At 40.3% G+C, this 19,197-nt stretch overlaps 1 protein-coding gene across 1 annotated transcript in view; it reads left to right on the top strand.

Moving 5' to 3' along the window:
- The first annotated feature begins 1,637 nt into the window (after positions 1–1,637).
- Positions 1,638–19,197, top strand: part of ankrd6b (ankyrin repeat domain 6b) — a 52,604-nt gene continuing 35,044 nt past the window's right edge. The window contains exons 1-2 of the mRNA XM_020612910.1: positions 1,638–1,733; positions 15,700–16,043. Coding sequence (XP_020468566.1) covers positions 15,918–16,043 — 126 coding nt within the window. The 5' untranslated portion in view covers positions 1,638–1,733; positions 15,700–15,917. The remainder of the gene's footprint in view (positions 1,734–15,699; positions 16,044–19,197) is intronic.

The raw sequence follows: 19,197 nt of genomic DNA, 5'->3' as shown, positions 1-19,197 counted from the left end.
GGTACATCGACCGCATTACTGCAGAAGCTGCACCGATCCACCTGTGAACCTCCGGTTCCATCCTTCCCTCACTTGTGAACAAGACCCCAAGATACTTGAACTCCTCCACTTGGGGCAGGAACTCTCAACCAACCTGAAGGGAACAAGCCACCCTTTTCCGACTGAGAACCATGGCCTTGGATTCTCATCCCAGCCGCTTCACACTCGGCTGCAAACCGCCCCAGTGCACGCTGAAGGTCCTGGTTTGATGGAGCCAACAGGACAACGTCATCTGCAAAAGGCAGAGATGAGATCCTGTGGTCCCCAAACCGGACTCCCTCCGGCCCCTGGCTGCACCTAGAAATTCTGTCCATAAAAATAATGAACAGAACCGGTGACAAAGGGCAGCCCTGCTGGAGTCCAAAATGCACCGAAAACAAGTCCGACTTACTGCCAGCAATGTGAACCAAGCTCCTGCTCCAGTCGTACAGGGACTGGACAGCCCTCAATAAAGGGCCCCGGGCCCCGTACTCCCGGAGAACCCCCCACAGGGTGCCATGAGGGTCACGGTCGAATGCCTTCTCCAAATCCACAAAATACATGTGGACTGGTTGGGCAAACTCCCATGAACCCTCCACCACCCTGAAGAGGGTATAGATCTGGTCCAGTGTTCCGCGGCCAGGATGAAAACCGCACTGTTCCTCTTGAATCCGAGGTTCGACTATCGGTCAAATTCTCCTCTCCAGTACCTGGCATAGACTTTCCATTAATGGAATCAACATTTAACAAATCAATTACTATTGACTTTTTAAAATCATATTAAATAATTCATGTTTTACAATTAATCAGTTAAAGTAAATATTTATATTTACAGTTTACACAATGAAAGGTAGCAGTATTCATTTAATATGCATTGAATTTTTTGGTAACAAACTTTTTATGTTTTGCCACAGAATCTTTTGAGAATCTATATTTCCCCATACCCTTCACATAGGCTAGACTTAGGCCTGCTCCTTGGTCTTTATCTCCTCATTCTGAAACTGGGAAGTACATTATATGTGTGGATAAGTGCAGCACAGTTTAAATCTGCTCCTATCACTGTGACTCACTGGATGAGACAAACATTTCTATATAGCTGAAGAAACTGTGTCGGTGTCATCACAGAATTGTTGTTTCACTGCATACACTCTGTACTTCTCCACTATCTGGTTCCATTCTTTGGAAAGCTATTGTCTTAGAAGAGCACAAAGAGAAGAGGAATGACAGACACACCCTTCCTCCCCAGGACTGGGCCCCACTCTAGTATCTATGGCTTTGGGGGTCAGAGAGAGACAGAGTCACAGATTAGGGACTTTTTTTTTATTATAAAAGTCACAGAGCAGGGACTTGCTCGGATGTCACCTTTTTTAAAAATTCAGTTTTCATAATTATGTCGTTTGTCAAAAAAATGAGATCCCTTTATCATTTGAAAATAAGTTCACATAACTAACAGCATCACGTTTTAGCATTAGTTAAATAAAAAAAGAAGAAAGATGCTTCTTTCAGACAGTGGAGTGGACTAGGTGTGGAAGGGGAATGGCGGCGGGGCGGCGAGGGAGACGGCGGCGGCGGGGGGGGGGGGGGGGGGGGTACGTAGATTGTTTATATTGTAAAGAGTGCAGTGTGCTCTGTGTAGTTTCTTCACGGGGTCTGTCGGAGTAGGTAGCACCGTCTCCGTCCGTACGGTGGGAATTGTGTGGCACCTTCTCTTAGAGGTTAGTCTGATTTTTTATTCCGTTTATCTTGTGAGTGTTTTTATCTGAAATATCCTGGTTTTTTTAGCTGTTTTTGTACTACGTAACTTTCATAGGCGTCTGCTAGAATTCTGCTAAGTTGAACTACGTTCCTCCAGTTACGAAAGAAATGAATATTCGGACTTCATTTAGCTGTCACGGTGGCTTTTGAGCAACTTATAGCTTTATATGAGTCTGCTGTGGCGAATTTACTGTGACACCTTACAACTACAGTTTTAACGTTATGCTGTCACTAAGCGCCTCCTCTCAACCCAACACGTCGTGGCGTCATACCTAACAACGTTTCACTGGCTCCTAGCATAGTTTTTATGGTAACGTTAACAAAGTGCTGGGTTTTTTATGACGTTGTTTTACTTTTAGGTAATGCTTTAAAACGTGGGGTAGTCTCTCTGACCTCCCCTGAAGTCATGTGTATTCATGTGTCTGTACTCCTTCTCACATGCTATTCCCTCAGTGTTCTCCTCATATTAACCCCGTTCCCCATTAGGGAATTACTGATGGAAGACACCACAATAATCTGACACAGTGTATATAAAGTGTAGGTTTTGGAGGGAGTTTAGGAGAACCATGCCTATGTGAGAGATGTCTGCAAACAACAATATATTAAGTAATACAGATATTAATCAGAACCTGTGGTGTATTTGATGCACTCGGGCTTGGAAAAAAACTTAATAAATTAGTCTTGCACTACATTTCTCTGCAGCACAGATCAGCTAAAGGCTTAACCTAAATATTTAAGTCTACAGGGATTCAAATTGAGGGTATTTACCAGTTAAAAGATATGAACTTATTAGGAACAACTGGTCGGTAACATGCTTTAATGATAATACCTCAGCACAATACAGCAATTTATACTAGGAAGGCTAAAGAAGTAGTTGTTGTGAGCCAGTAGTAGTTTTGATGAAGATTTTATTTGAATAGGATTTCTCTGTAAGACTTCAGTGTGTAGGGTTAAGTCAAAACCCAGGAGCCTGGAGTGGACTTTCTTTTCCAAATGTAGCAGGCCCCAAGAGGTCCGGTCCAGTAGACCATTACATGGAATGTTTGCGAACCCAAGAGGGACAGTGGATAAAATCCTCTGTCGTGGTACACTGTATATTCTTTGGCAGTATTAATGCACGATTTCTGGTAAATAATTAGAGAAACGACAGGCCTGCCAAATTGTGCATAATTTAGCAAATTAAACAGTAACAAATCAGTTAGATTGGTACAAAACATTTGAAAACTGAAAGTTTTTCAAAAAGGTAAAAAAATTCAACATTACTATTAAAATTTGCGTTACCCACAAAGGTCTAATATTCCTAAACATTTTTAATGGCACTACAGTGATTGCAATTTTATAAAGGTGGAGGACCCATGTGAGGAAAAAAACAGAAGTTGATTGGGCAAACGATTAAATAGGGATAGAGTTATACAGATTTTTCCTCTTTTATGTGTCAATTTCCAAAAACACAGGATTCTACATTTTACAGAATGCTATTTGTAGTGCCCATATCATTTGAGCTTTTACCCTCATGCAGGTTTTTAGTTATAAATCTGTTGTATTCAATTCCAGCCCTGTGAATTTTTCTAGCAGTATTTGAAGCCATGTATTTAAGAGTTTGTCTGATTTGTAGCAATGCAGTGCACTAAGGGAGGGGAAAGGTGAAGACTGGTTCTTTGCAACAGTCAGATCTTGAAATGTTTTCCAGGATGGAAATGAATTTGGCATGTATTGGGTATCAGGGGCAGACACAGTATATTTTTGTGCGAAACAGTAAAAGTAAATATAACTTTAAGAAGCAGCTTTATTTATTGTCATTGTAACACGTACAATGCACGGGCCGCTGCATGCTTACATGCCGCCATCACGGGGGTTCAGTGTCTTGCCCAAGGACACTTTGACATATAGACTGGAGGCACCGAAATTCGAACCTTCAGGATGGGAGACAACTACTCTACCCACCGCACCACTGTCGCCTCCCCTGATGATGTAGCCTTTGACAGACTTGACAAGAAATGATGCAGTTCTCTCAGGCTTAGACCTACTGTTGTTGAGTAAATTGACATTGATATGTAAATCACTGGCACAACTGTACATCAAATGAAGCACTACCACAATATGAATAGTTTAACATTAATTACTTATCTGGATAAAACTGGTTAATAACAGTGTGCTAGTTTAATTTAATGATTATTTACTTGACCTCCAAGAGGTGGAAAAGTAATAACTATTGAATATATCTTCCTATCATTGCTCATTTTTAAAACTTATTTTGAAACTTTTACTTTTATAATATGCATATTAATATATGCTTTACATGTTTTTAACACAAAACATGTTTTGTTATTCTAAAATCTAAAAGCATTGTGATGCAGTACCTGTGTCGCAGACAGGTGGTTTCTGAGCTGCTAATTTTGTAAACAGTTCTTCTAACAGTGTGGAAAGAACATCAAAATGCACATGCTTGGAGAATGTCGGTATATGTGGACAGAAGTCAGACCCTCTTTTGGAAGTATAAATTGGGCGAGCCACTCATCTGTGTCCATATACGCACAAGTGTATGTGGAAACCATGAATTCCCCTTAATGGTCCTGGTGTCGAAAAAAGCTACTGAATTCATGTGAGATTAAATTACATCAATGATTCATCTATCTCTTCTGATTCTAATTTGCTGTTTGGTTAAAATTTGTGGTTTTTAAATTCCAGATCTGTGATTTTCATGCAGGCAAAAAGTTAGAAGTGTAAATGGTCCTCAACAGGCTGATTTTACAAATCTTTATTTTCATTAAAATTGGCTCATTTTTTTTAAACCATTGAAAAAGTCAAAGTTGTTGCTTTTCCTGGTTCCAAAGAAGTTGACATACAGTAGCTTTGCAGATTGTGCCCTGTGTGAAGCTGATGAATGCACCTAAGTAGTTGAAGAGTGTGAACAACAGCCTCATCCGTCTTTCCATCTTATGCCCCTGGGGCACTGATTAGCACAGCATTGTGCTGATGAGGTCAGAGGTCACCAGCAGGATAATCGGCACGTAATCAGCCTTAATGGGCCAAAGGGTAGTTTTGGGGCATGGGAGGCGCATTTTACAGGCTCCAGAAACCTGACACTGTATGAGAGGTGATTATTAGATTCATCTGTCAGATGGTGAAATGGTGCCCATTGTGACTGGCTGTTGTCAAGTGCAGGTACTAATGCCGACATCTGCTTATTCCCATTAGACTTTCCCATGATACTTAAATGAAGGTAAATGTTAAAGCAATCATATGAGTTTTTATCTTCCCTCAACAGTATATTAAATATATTCTGTAATTTATTTTAAGAAGATAATATCAGTTTAGGGTCATATTTATACATTAGATTTTTAAACCCTGCTTCAGGTGGCAGTATAATAGAACAAATCCTGGGATTAAGCACACTGTTTGCCAGAGCAATGCTTCCAAGTGAGGCACTGGGTGTCCAAATCAACAGCTCTATGGCATAAGAAGAGGAGCTTTAGTCTTTTGCAATGCAGAGGCTCTGAATTCCACTTAACCCTTTATTTCTTGTAACAAGCTCTTGGCCATCCCCAGCCCCTCATTCCCAGCAAGGTTATTTCAATTTAAAAGGTAATGGCAGTCATAGCTGGCTATTTGAGCCTCTTTGAATCACAACAGTCTCATATATATGTGATTAGAATGATTAGTCTAAGTGGACTGTCGTGAGTGATTAGCTGATTCTGGTTGTTTTGTAGCAAAGCTATAGACTGATCTAGAGTGGATTCAGAAAGTATACAGTGAATATATTCAGGTTTTCCACATTTTGATGTTTAAGATTAATCTTTAGATGGACTCAGTTAATTTTTTCCCTCATCAGTGTACACACAATAGTTCACAATGACAAAGCAAAAACAGGTTTTTGGATTGTTTTGTAAATGTATTAAAATAAAAGAAATATCTTATTTACATAAGTATTCAGACCCTTCACTTAATAACATTCACTTTAAGCGCCTTTGACAGCAATGAGAGTCTCAAGTCTTCTTGGCATTTTTTGGAATTGTCTTCTATTCATCTTGTCAGAATCATTCAAGTTCAGCCAGTTTGGATGGGGAACATTGGTGCACAGACATTTTCAGGTCTCTACAGAGATGTTTTATTGGATTCAGGTCTGGATGCTGGCTGGGCCACTTCAGGACTTTGACTGAATTTCCTGAAGCCACTCCAGTGTTTTCTTGGCAGTTTGCTTCAGCTTCTTGTTGAAATGTAAACTTCCTCCTAGTGTGAGATCCTGAGCAGTCTGGAGAAGGTTTTCATTTGAAATTGCTCTGTAGTTTTCTGCATCCATCCTTCCCTCTATCCCAACTAGTGTCCTAATCCCACACACAGAAAAACATGCCCACAGTCTGATGCTGCCACTACCATGTTTGACTGTAGGGATGGTATTATTGAGGTGATGACGATGACGTGAGATGAAGACTTGTGGAACACAATAAATGGGAAAATCACTTCTGGAAGAAGTTTCCACCTTTTTATGTAGTCACTGTAGAGCTCTATAGGCTAACAGCATGATGATAATAAGACATGATGATGATTAGGTTATTATATATCAATTTAAGTATAAGCTGATGAATTGTGCCATACTTTGCCGTTTATGTACATGATTTATTTGGCCCACTTTTCCTCTGAAGAAGGACTTCAGCTCTTTGGCGCGATGTCTGTGCTGGATTTCATGCACAGTTCAGTTCTCTCACTCACCTGGCTAGTGCCAACTCATTTCTGGGCTAAAGTTACTAGCTTATTAAAGAAGGACTTGACAGTGGGCTTCAGGTCTGTTAACTTTAATGCCATCTTAAATGTTTGATCCGTTCAATCCATAAATGCATAAATAGCATAAATACACAGCCTAAGCTGTGTGTCCCCCATTACATTTGCACTATCAACTTTGTTTAGTGCCCGAAGTTCTCTTTTTATACCAGCAAAGTCTAAACACCACTGTCTGCTGTAAACATCATCAGCTTGACCATGAGAGTGAACTATGTCCTGAGTTCCCCTGGGAGTTTTTGTGTTACAATGCCAACTTAATCTCTACATTATTAGATAGTATACAGTGAAAAGAATGAGACAAGAAATGTACGTTTAAAAATTATTTCTAAATACAAACTCTATTTCCAAAAAAGTTGGGACAGCTTTCTTTAACTATCAAAAATACAAAGAAACAATTTTCAGTGTTTTCACTGACCAACTTAATTGCATTTTGTAAATATAAAGAAATTTAGAATTTGATGCCTGCAACACAAAAAAGTTGGGACAAAGGCTTGCTTACCACTGTGTTGTATTACCAATTCCTTTTAGTTACACTGATTATTTGGGACCTGAAGAAGCTTTATTTATTGTCATTGTAACATTGTGACACGTACAACAAAATTATGTGACAGTCCCTTTAATAACTGTGTTTTTCACTGCAGCAGAGAATGAGAGGACATGGTACAGATGACATCAAGAGCAGTTCACAGTACCACAGGCATATGTGGCTAAATCTAGAGAGAGAACTGGATTATTTCCAAGGCATTAGCCCATCATCTCAGCTCAACCATGAAACACAACAGTGTAATACTGTTTTCTTGCCAAATCATTCCCACTGAACATGATTTCAGAGTCATTACACCTAACACTAAATCTCTACCATGAGCAGTAAAATACCAACTATTTCAGTAAAAAATCAACAAAACTCCATATGTACTCACAAACCACCAATTCCAGTGTGTAAAAGGTATGGCAATTGAACAAAAACTAAGATTTACTCTGCAGAAGCCTGCCTTGCCATACCCTGATAAAAATGTTATTGGTAGAAATGAAGTGGTAGCATGAGGGCAAGTGGCATATACAGCATATACAGTGCTCAGCATTAATGAGTACACCCCTTTTGAAAAGTAAGATTTTAGTCAATATCTCAATGAACTAAATAACAATTTCCACAATCATGACAAAACTGAGTTGTATAGCTGAGTTTGTTTAGCTCAATACGTGAAAGTAATGTTAATAATATAATTAAGATTATAAAATCAGAAATGAATACACCCCACAACAAAAACTACTACATCTAGTATTTTGTATGACCTCCATGATTTGTAAGAACAGCACCAAGTCTTCTAGGTATGGTTTGAACAAGTTGGTGATGTATTGCAACATCTACTTTTTTCGTTCTTCAAGAACGACTTCTTTTAGAGCCTGGATGCTGGATGGAGAGTGATGCTCAACGTGTCTCTTCAGAATTCCCCATAGGTGTTCGATTGGGTTCAGATCAGGAGACGTACTTGGCCACTGAATCACTTTCACCCTGTTCTTCTTCAGAAATGCAACAGTGGCCTTAGATGTGTGTTTTGGATCATTGTCATGTTGGGAAAGTGCACGACGCCCAAGGGTATGGAGTGATGGTAGCATCTTCTCTTTCAATATAGAGCAGTACATCTGTAAATTCATGATGCCATCAATGAAATGCAGCTCCACGACACCAGCAGCCCTTATGCAGCCCCACAGAAGGACACTGCCACCACCACCATGTTTCACTGTAGGCATCATGCATTTTCCTTTGTACTCCTCACCTTTGCAAGGCCATACAGTTTTGAAGCCATCAGTTCCAAAACCTTTATCTTGGTCTCATCACAGAGTCCCAGTAGTCTTCCTCTTTTTCAGCATGGGCCCTGGCAAATTCTAGGTGGGCTTTTTTTGTGCGTGGGTTGTAGGAGAGGCTTCCTTCATGGATGACATCCATGCATGCCATTCCTGTGCAGTGTACGCCGTATTGTGTCACAGGAAACAGTCACCCCGTTTGGTTTTCTACTTCTTTAGCTAACTGCATTGAACTTGCATGGTGATTTTATTTGACCCTTCTCATCAGAAGCCGCTCCTGTTGAGGCGTTAACGTCCGTGGACGGCCTGGACGTCTCTGTGAGATGGCTGCAGTTCCATCTTTGTTAAACTTTTGTATCACTTTTGCGACAGTATTCTGACTAATAAGTAAAGCTTTGCTGATCTTCTTGTAGCCTTCATCTTTCTTGTGTAAAGAAATTATTTTCCTTCTCAGGTCTTGTGACATTTCTCTTCCATGAGTTGGTTTTCTTTGTTAAATAACACCCTTTTAAAATCAAGTGTCTGCTGGACATCTGCTTAATTAGACTCACCTGTAGTTGAATTATTGTTCATAAGGATCTTGTCTAAAATTTAGCTTTGCTCCTAAGACTTTCATTGGGGTGTATTCATTTTTGCAACATGGTCTTGAATGAATTTGTTAAGGAAAATACTTTTCTGTGTGTGCACATTAACAAATCTTGGTTGCAATCACTGGCCCGCATTTGTAGGAGTATTTTGTAGTATACTGTCCCATAGAAAATGTTGATTCTGAAAGGAAGGCAAAGGTTTTCTGACAAATCTGTTGGGTTGTACTCATTTATGCTGTGCACTGTAGCAGTTCAAATATTGTATGCACTTACAAAATGACTGCAAGTGATGCTAGGCTCTTTCAAAGGAACGGAATTGTATGTCTTTGTGGTTTCAAAAGATGCAGTGCTTGTTTAATCAAAAAACTGTGAAGTTATCCCTAAACACTGGCTGCTCCTCATGTATACATAGTCAGAAACATAATTTAGTGAAATGGATTCCAAATACAGTATGTGCAGTCCTAAACTATGCCACACAAATGAACCTGAAATGGAAATGTAAAAGTATTCCCTCATTCTTTCGGAAGCCTGGAAAGAAAGAATGGTAGACAAAACAGTGCTGTATTTATTCAGACTGCAGGACGGCATGCAGAAGTGACCCAAGGTTTGTGCTGTCAGATTTCGTTAAAACATTCTCAAACTTTGAAAATTAGACCACACAATGTGCAATGTGTGCGCAATACTAAAGAATGCATGAAAAACTCACAGACACTCTCAGACGCGGTACTAATTCACTATGGTAACATCTGAATGACTCCCTCTCGCTAGCTGAAAATGAATAAGATGAAGCAAAAGGGGGGTAACTCTCTATCTCCCCAACTGCATTCCAGCTTCTCCATAGATCCCGTTCAATCATGGATCCACACAAACAAAGCAAGTCTGGCAGTCACAGTAAGGCTTCTCACATGCAGCTAGGCAACAGGGCTTTTGTGCAAACATTTAGGAACTCAGGACTCAACTCAAAAACCAAAAATGCCTCCCTTTCACATGGTTCATGGAGGAGGCCTAGAGAATGAAATGCTCACCCTTGAGTTCTCCTATTGACTGACTCCTTCATATCTGTGTTGTTTCCTACCTGTATAAAGGTGGGCAATCAATAGGAGAGATGGATTGTATTCTCTTTTATATGAGGTAGAAACAAAATTAGAAAAAAAGCAAAAATACAGCACCAGAATATCTGCTTGCATTTCTTTTTATATTGTATGTAGAGTTTGAGCCAGGATTTCCTGAGACATAATCAAGTCACTGCTCCATCAAAGAAGACATTAACAGAAGGCCACTGAATAAACACCTATGACCTAACTTAACTATGGGTGTGCTTAAAATTACTTCACCATTATTCACAAAAATAGTCATTACAATAAAAATAAGCATTTACAGTGCATCCAGAAAGTATTCACAGCGCTTACCTTTTTCCACATTTTGTTATGTTACAGTGTCATTCCAAAATGGATTAAATTCATTATTGTCCTCAAAATTCTACAAACAATACTCCATAATAACAATGTGAAAAATGTTTGTTTGAAATCTCTGCAAATTTATTAAAAATAAAAAACAAAAAAAATCACATGTACATAAGTATTAACAGTTCATCTGTAAATGGAAGACGTTTGGAACCACCAGGACCTTTCCTAGAGTGGGCCACCCGGCCAAACTGAGCGATCGAGAGAGAAGGGCCTTAGTCAGGGAGGTGACCAAGAACCAGATGGTGAAAGAACTCCAACATTTCTTTGTGGAGAGAGGAGAACCTTCCAGGAGCCTAGTCAGGATCGAGGGAACGATGACTGCAGCAATGTACAGACACATCCTTGATGAAAACCTGTTCCAGAGTACTCTGGACAACATCTCTGGAGAGATCTGAAAATGGCTGTGCATCGACGCTCCCCATCCAACCTGATGGAGATTGAGAGGTATTGCGAAGAAGAATGAGAGAAACTGCCCAAAAATAGGTGTGCCAAGCTTGTAGCATCATACTCAAAAAGACTTGAGGCTGTAATTGGTGCTAAAGGTGCTTCAACAAAGTATTGAGCAAAGGCTGTGAATACTTATGTACATGTGATTTTTTTTCCATTCAATCACTTTCTACCGCTTAGTCCCTGAACAGGGTCACAGCCAATCCCGGCCGGCAATCGGGCAAAGGCAGGATACACCCTGGACAGGTCGCCAATCCATCGCAGCAAGCATGGGGAGATGCAAACTCCACACAGAAAGGTCCCATAGATTTGCATAGATTTCAAACGTTTTTCAGATTGTCATTATGGGGTATTGTTTGTAGAATTTTGAGGACAATAATGAATTTAATCCATGTTGGAATGAGACTATAACATAACAAAATGTGAAAAAATTTGAGCGCTGTGAATATTTTCTGGATGCACTGTATGTTTTTCACTTATGGCAATAGTGACAAACTGTCGGTATGTCACATCTGACAGTTAAAGCTTGCATCATTCAAGAAGGTATGCTTGAAAACAGTGTTGTGTCTGTATACTTCATTTTGTATGCTTGTATATTTAGGTTTTTACCTGTAACCTTAGTTTTGTAAGTCTGCACATTAAAGTTTCTGTTTCTTTAGTTTGCACATTCAGTTTCACAAGCTACTGTATCCTTGACCCCAAGTCTCCTGAGATCTCTTTTTTTTTGTGTGGCATGACTCTCATACTAAGCAGATGCTTCTGGTGAAAGAGCAGCACTGACAAAACAGACAGGTCCTGATTTACTTGAGTCAGTAAATGAGACCATATGAGGAGTTTGAGGAACACAAAAGTTCCCCGTTCTAACAGCCTGTCCCATCTTAAACTATAGCTAGTTTGTGTTATACAGCCATATGGAGCTTAATGTCAGTAGTGAATTCTAAGGAACAGGCTTTATCTTTAGCTATGTATCTTAAAATTAGCTGAATTTTTGTAGACTTTGAGGCAGAGACCAACCACCTGTGACCCATTCACACCCAGGGCCTTCATGATTTTTTTACCACCCTTCCCTGGAGGGAGAAATACAGGTCAGTCTAAGGTCAACAACCTAGTTGCTTAAGCATGACCTCAGTGGAATGCATCCACCCCCTTGCTGTGCGTTCTTTTGTCTCTTTTCACATCACTAACCTTTTATCACAGCTTCTAGACATAATGGAAAAGACAAGCCCACTTATCAGTGTAACACCAAAGAGTTAGTTCTCACAGTAAGTTCAGTGAAATGCTATAATGACAAAGGTATTTTATCTTGTCAGTAACTGTTCTCCAAAATGTCATCAAAAGATGCTAAGTAAACTTCCTCTTTAAACCTACAGTATTTATGAAGCAGTAACTTTTAATGCAGCCCTCACCTGGATCATGAAGCCTCTCAAACAACAACACACTTATATTATTTACAGATATGGATTTGTTGAACTAATGGTTTAATCTATAAAACATCAAGAAAGAAATAAAACTGCGACTAAGATCTTCTAATGATTGCTTTGTCTGATTAACATTCCAAAAAGCAGCAAATGTTCATACATAAAAAGCAGAAACCAGTTTGAAATTTTTGCTTAAGAATGGTTTTAAGGAGGTTACTGAGTTTTAAAATTGTTGCCAGCATATTTTCTGTTTTATAAGCTAATCATTAATCAGCTTTTAATTTTAGTAAGCCTTCTGTAGCTGGCATTAAAAAGTCTGAGTGGATACATGATACAATAGTGTATCACATCTATAAGGGCAGCCACACTGGGTAGGCAACCACATATTTCTGTCCTCCCCAGCTACACACATGAGAGGGTCAGAATATTAGAAACACCTCTGAATATAATGCACTCCAATACAATACCACCATTAACTATGACCTCAATAATAAACATATAATTGGATTTATACATTTATGACAATTTCACCAAAAACTCATGAGCTTCATAAACATGGATGTTAAGACGGAAGTGTTGCATTGAAGTGCATACAATTGTATAGGTGTACCTAATAAAGTGGCCGCTGAGTGTAATTGCTGGTGAAAGTCTAGTCAAGTAAAATTTTATTTGTAAATCCCAATATCATAGATCACAAGTTTGCATCAAGGGGCTTTACAAGCTGTAAAGCATGACACTTCCTATCCTCAGACAGTCGTATCTGATGAGGAAAATCTCACTAAAAACCCGTTAATAGGAAAAAATGGAAGAAACCTCAGGAAGAGCACAAGAGGAGTGATCCTTCTTCCATAACAGACAGACATGGAGTAAATGCTGAATGTACAAAAGAATCAACAGAATAGATTTACAGCTTCAAAAATACTTTTTTATGAAACACACAAAGTGTCATGAATCTGTCCCGTTTGCTTCCTGTCATGCTTTTATTTTGATACTACTTCCTGTCCCCAGCTCACCTGACTCCTGGGAAATTTAGCTCATTATCCAAATTTGTTTCACCTGCTTCTGATTACCCACACCTGCTAACAACAGTATATAGCAGCTGCTCACCCTGTGGGAAGCTGCCAGATTGTTCTAACCCATGTCAGACTTTCCAGCGTTTTCCTTGTGCCCGGTTTTTCCTGTTTTGACCCTGGATTGTATTTTGACAATTGTGTTCTTCCTTGCCCTCCTGTTTCAGACTGCTTTCTGTGTATGGACTTCCCTCTCTGATCTCTTGTTTGTGGATTCCTCGGCTGTGTAAGTTTGTTGGCTCTGACCTTGGATTGTATTTTCGACTTGAGTGTGTGTTTCGTGTTCACGTAGTTTTCTGTATGGTTTTATTGTCCGTGCTCTTATTAAAGAGACAGTTGTTTTTTTGTTTTTTGCTTACTTATCCTTGTCTGGTTCTATAATTGAGTTCACCCTTGGTATTATCGGCAGCTTCATGCGCCGATTCCTGACACAAAGATGCTTTAAATACAGCGGCCCATAAAAGCAGTTTACAGAAGCACTGGGCAAACGGCAACAATCTAATGGAAAACTAATGGGTTCTTTCAACAATTTGGTAATGTTACAGTGTTTAGTAATTCTAACCACAGATGACTGAGATCATCAGGGTTCATTAATGCTTGATAAGTACAAACTTTTCAATCTGAAATGTCTTATTATTTACCCTGCTAGAGTTGTCATCCTAATTCAAGTTAATGTGCATAAAAATGGCAATCATATGATGACAGTGACCTACTGCTCTACCTCAATCTTAACAATCACACCACCCCAAGCAACAATCATCAATGTAAAAAAAATTTAAGCCAATGTGGAATTGCTAAAACCTGCAGTTCCCCAAAAGGGGCACTGGAGGCAGGCTCCAAAAGGAAGTCAGTCCACAAAATGCCAAACTTTACAGCAGAAAAACATGTTTGCAAGAAATGGTTTTGGCCTGTCTTCTGTGCATTGTAGTCTTCTGTAGTGTTTTATTCATGTGGAACTTTGTAAGCATGAATTATCCTGGCCGCAGCTCAAATTTAACAGCCACTAAACGCCCCCTGGAATTTTTATTTTTTATTTTTTATAAAACCAGAATACACAGTTTATAAATGTACAAAACCCTGTATATGCCTATATAATTAGGACAATTGACAACAACACCATGTAATAGAAGTTCTGTCATCAAGGCTCCCTCATGTCAGGACATGCTTAGGGCGTCTGCTTTCACTCTGATTTTCACCTACTCATTTTATGACTGGATTGATAACAATAAAAATCCCCACTTTGTCTTACTGAAAATATTTATGATACTGCAAAATCGACTGGCTTTTCCATCTGCTTGCTAAAACTCTTAACTGTTGGTGTGCATAATATCAAAGACAGCATGGGTAGAAGAAGTACCAGCATATACCTCTCATCTCATTTTCTGTACTGCTTAATCCCGAACGGGGTCACGGGGGGGCTGGAGCCAATCCCAGCCAGCAGCGGGCGAAAGGCGGGGTACACCCTGGACAGCTCGCCGGTCCATAGCAGGGCCAACACGCAGACGAACAACCCCACACACACACACTTTCCTATGGGCAATTTAGTCACCAATTAACCTAAGCTGCATGTCTTTGGACAGTGGGAGGAAGCCGGAGAGAACATGCAAACTCCGCACAAAAAGGTCGCAAACCCAGAACCTTCTTGTTGTGAGGCAATGGTGCTAACCACCGTGCTGCCCCCAGCATATGTCACTATTGCAAAATGCCATTCATTGTAAAATGTAAGGTATTGAAAGCAGGCTAACAGCAGAATGTAGCATAGCATTTTCATCGTCAGTGTTTAGAGCTACATAGACAAGGAGCTTTGTTGGCTGGTCGTGTTGCGGTCACACTGCCCATGTTGGATCAATAGAAGTGCATTGTTTTGGTTAAACTACTAAAGGCAGCAATCATTTGTTCATGGTGCCCTCTTAAAAGGATGATGACAGCTTCATGTCTGTCAGTTGATGTTTTAATGATGAGAAAGAAGACACTCGAGGCCCAGCAGCTTGTTTCCTCTTAATCACTTTACTCAACCAAAACCACAGAGGCATGCCACTGAATAACTCATCAAACCACAGATGTGTGTTTGCTGTTTGAGGTGGTTGGGATTGTGTTCTTATGGTTTTTTTTTTTTCTGTCTCACTGTGTATGAAGGGCTTGCTGCTGTACAGCAGATACACAATAACCAGATTTGACCCTTTATTTTGCTTCTCATCGCATATTATTTGTCAGGCTCACATGATCACATGAGGATTGTACATGGGTTTGCAGCCTGTTAGTGATGTCATTCTATTTTGCCCATTCCTTTACCTACTTACTATGTGTGGAGGACATACTGGGTTGTTTTCACTCTGTTTCCTGTTCTTACCAGCAGCTGACAGAATGAATGGGAGGAATTTTGGCAGTTTGTGGACTCCGTAGTACTGGACGAATCCGCAGCACTGTCAACCTTTCTAGCACCCGTTTGACATCTCTGGTCACAATGACGCTCACCATGAGTTAGAAGGCATCGTAGACCATCACCACAGCTGTCTTCCCCACCATCTGCAGCACTTTGTACGGAGACGGTAGCATCACTTGCCCTGCTTCATGAGCCAGCAGGATGCGGCTGAGGTCCTCGCACTCTCCGAGCGCCTCCTTATAGCTTCACACAAGGGACAAGCTGACAATGTGGTCCAGCTTATCAACAAGGGTGCAAAAGTAGCTGTCACCAAGGTGAGTACAACATCCTGAAATGTGCTAATGGTTAATTTTGTGTGTGTGTTTTAGTAATTTAGCCCTGTTAGGAATGGTAGTGTCAAGCGGTTGAGGAATCAGTGTCTGCATCTAAGCCTTTGTTCGAAAACAACCTACAATGCTATGACAATTTCTAACCAGCAGTCCATGAGATTTGGTATGGATAATCATAGTCCTCAGAGTATTCCTAATTAATTGGGTAACCCTCTGAACTTCCTCTGTTTCTGGCATCAAGTCAGAACTGCCCTTTGTGTAACAATTCAGTCCATTACAAGGTATCATAAGAACAGGTTTGTTGTGTATATAACCATCTGCTTTTCTATTTGTGCTCCTCAGAAGGAACCATTTTTGGTGATGAAAAAGGTGTTTTCACAGTTTAACAGTTTGGATTGGTTCCACAGAACTCTGGTGTGCCTGCCTGTGTGGTTCAGTGCCTTCAGGCTGGTGTGAACTCTGTCTCTGTAAACTGTGGTGTGGACATAAAAACCTGACTGAGACTGCTTTAAATGTTGAGACTCGGTCAAACTCTGGTGCATGAATACAAAAGCTAAACTATCATTAAATTCACCTCTCAGCGAATTCAGGGTCAGATCCAACTATTTGGCCCAGTTCAACTCACTGGGTTTATATTTCTTGTTAGTGGCCTGTATTATAGCGTCTGCTTCTTTCGTGTATCATTTTACTTCCATTGGGTCACTAAGTTCTGTGACTCATGAAAGTGGTCTTGTGAAAATTGCTGAGACAATTAGTTTTTAGCTTGTGTACTTTGTCTACAAAGTCACTGCGGTTGTCAGTTTTTAGGGCAAGCGGCCTGGGAGGAGAGTGCCAGCTCGGCGTGCTCCGCACCAAGGCAGACCTCGCAGTGGGGTTACAGGTCACTGGGCACGATGAAGCCTGTATTGCAGCCTGGATACACGGTGATGCTGGTGTGGCGCTGGAGTCTGCCATTTGATGATCGTTGCTCTTTAGCCATGTTAGGAATCGCTTTTTAGACTTCTGAGGAAAAAGAGGGGCATAGGAAGCCAATCTCAGGTCACATTGACATTTATTCCACCACAGTGGACCTGAGTGGGGATAGCCCAGTGCAGGGCACAGGGTGTGAAAGAATCTCTTCAGGATTCTGCATATGCAAAGGATGAACCCAGTAGTGACTGCTGTTAGAGGGCGAAGCCTATATGAAATAGAATGGTGGGAAGGATGACTCACAGGTGGACGAGGAAGGAGCTGACCTGGTTGCAAGAACAGAGGGGAGTACGTCATGCAGGTAAAAGGGAAGTGGCTACTCACGGGAGGACAAGGAAGAGACAATTAGTCTGATTTGTAAGCAGAAATAAATGTTTTACTGTATGTAGAATCTAGTATTGTCAACTGCATAGCACACAAAACATTTAATATCATGTGTTTGGCCCCTGACATCATTGCAGATTTTTGATGTGGCCACTGGAGAAGGCCAACAAAAAAAATCTGACTTCAAAGTCGATTTTTGGAAGCTTTCAACCACGACTCATGGTCTTCATCAGTAGATAGTTTGCTCAAAATATGTAGGTCAACCCCCTTCATGACTCAACTGCAATGAGGAGAAGGAGGTCTTCAACAGAGCTTTCACAGGTGAATCCAGCATATTGACTGCCAGTGGAAAAACCAACCCCCAGAGCCACACACAGTCCTTCACTCAGTTTGGAGACAACATCGGCTCCCTTCTGGCTTGATGCCTGCTGTTTACCTGAGCTTGGCTGATGGCTTCCCTCCAACTCGGGCCCAGTGTAACTCAATCCCAAGGCCACATGAATGCAGAGCAGAACAGAGCCACACCCAAACAAAGCACAAACCTCCAAATGCTGAGATAATACCTGGGATGTAATGCGACTTGTGCTGTTGTGTGGGAATACACACTTGATTTATAATTAAACTCTATTTACTCAGTATAATTACAGTTTAGCAGAGATCGTCTGGATCTTGTGTTTGAAGTTTGAACATTTACCTACATGCTGACATCCTGCTCTTCGTATTCTTCAAACTGTTATGCGGAGTTGATGTTCAGATTGTCAGGATGTGTTCAAAGCTTGAGGAATTTTTTTTTGCCACTATTGATAGCCCTTATGTCATCTCACCCTCTATAGTAAAATACATAATGTTGCTGGATTACAATTGCTAGATATTGCATTAGCAAAACTTACCAAAATATTTTTTTTTACTTAATTCTAGAAATGTCTATCCATTCAAGTATTTCTTTTTTGTCTGCCATAAAGGGATTTCCAGCAGTAGACTGTGGTCAAAGTGGTAAGCCACCCAGATCATGACACATCTAATCTCGCGATCAGTTTAGATTGCATGTAACACAATGTCCTTAACAGTAGTCACTCTTTGTATTTGGACTTGCACACTTGTTGCTCTTTAGGTTCCGTGCCTTGTCACATTAAATTTGAATTAAAATAATCCGTACAAGGGTTAAAGCCTGATGTATTCAATCCATAGACATGCACAAAGGAAAGGTGACACGTGAAATGTAATATTTTAAAAATACTTAGTGCATGCATCGGTGATTAATTTATAGTCATAGCTAGCATATAAGAAGCAGTAATTGTTGTGTGGATGCTTGAAGCAGCCACACTATGTTATCCTGGCATTTATTTATTGTGTGGATGCTGGAAAAGCAGCATCCACACTCCACAACATCCTCAGTGTGTAGAACTATTCTCTCTCTCTCTCCCTCTAACACACACACACAACCCTACTTGTTTTACCTACTTTGTGGGGAACAATGGCGAAATGTTTCACATCTTAAGTTCAGTATACTTTCAGCTAGAAAAGCTATTCAGGTATCAAAATAGTCATCTCTTCTAGGACATTCCTGCATGTATTTATTGCATCTCATTCTTCAGCTTCAACAAACGTCTTCTCAACTATTTTAACAAAGAACTTCACCATTTTTTCTCATCCTTCAACTTTTTCAGCAATTCAATTCAAGCATTTTCAGAGCGATCCTTCAGCATATCAACATCCACACACATTTTTGACAGGAAATGCATTTCTCTAGTTATTGTGTGGATGCTGAGGCAGCAGCCACACTCATCCAATTATTTACAGTGGGGAAGGAAAGTATTCAGACCCCCTTCAATTTTTTCCGCTTTGT

Source organism: Monopterus albus, unplaced genomic scaffold, assembly GCF_001952655.1.
Source record: "Monopterus albus unplaced genomic scaffold, M_albus_1.0 scaffold128.1, whole genome shotgun sequence".
NCBI lineage: Eukaryota > Metazoa > Chordata > Actinopteri > Synbranchiformes > Synbranchidae > Monopterus > Monopterus albus.
The sequence above is the reverse complement of the archived record's forward strand: the minus strand, read 5'-3'. Positions and strand labels throughout refer to the sequence as shown.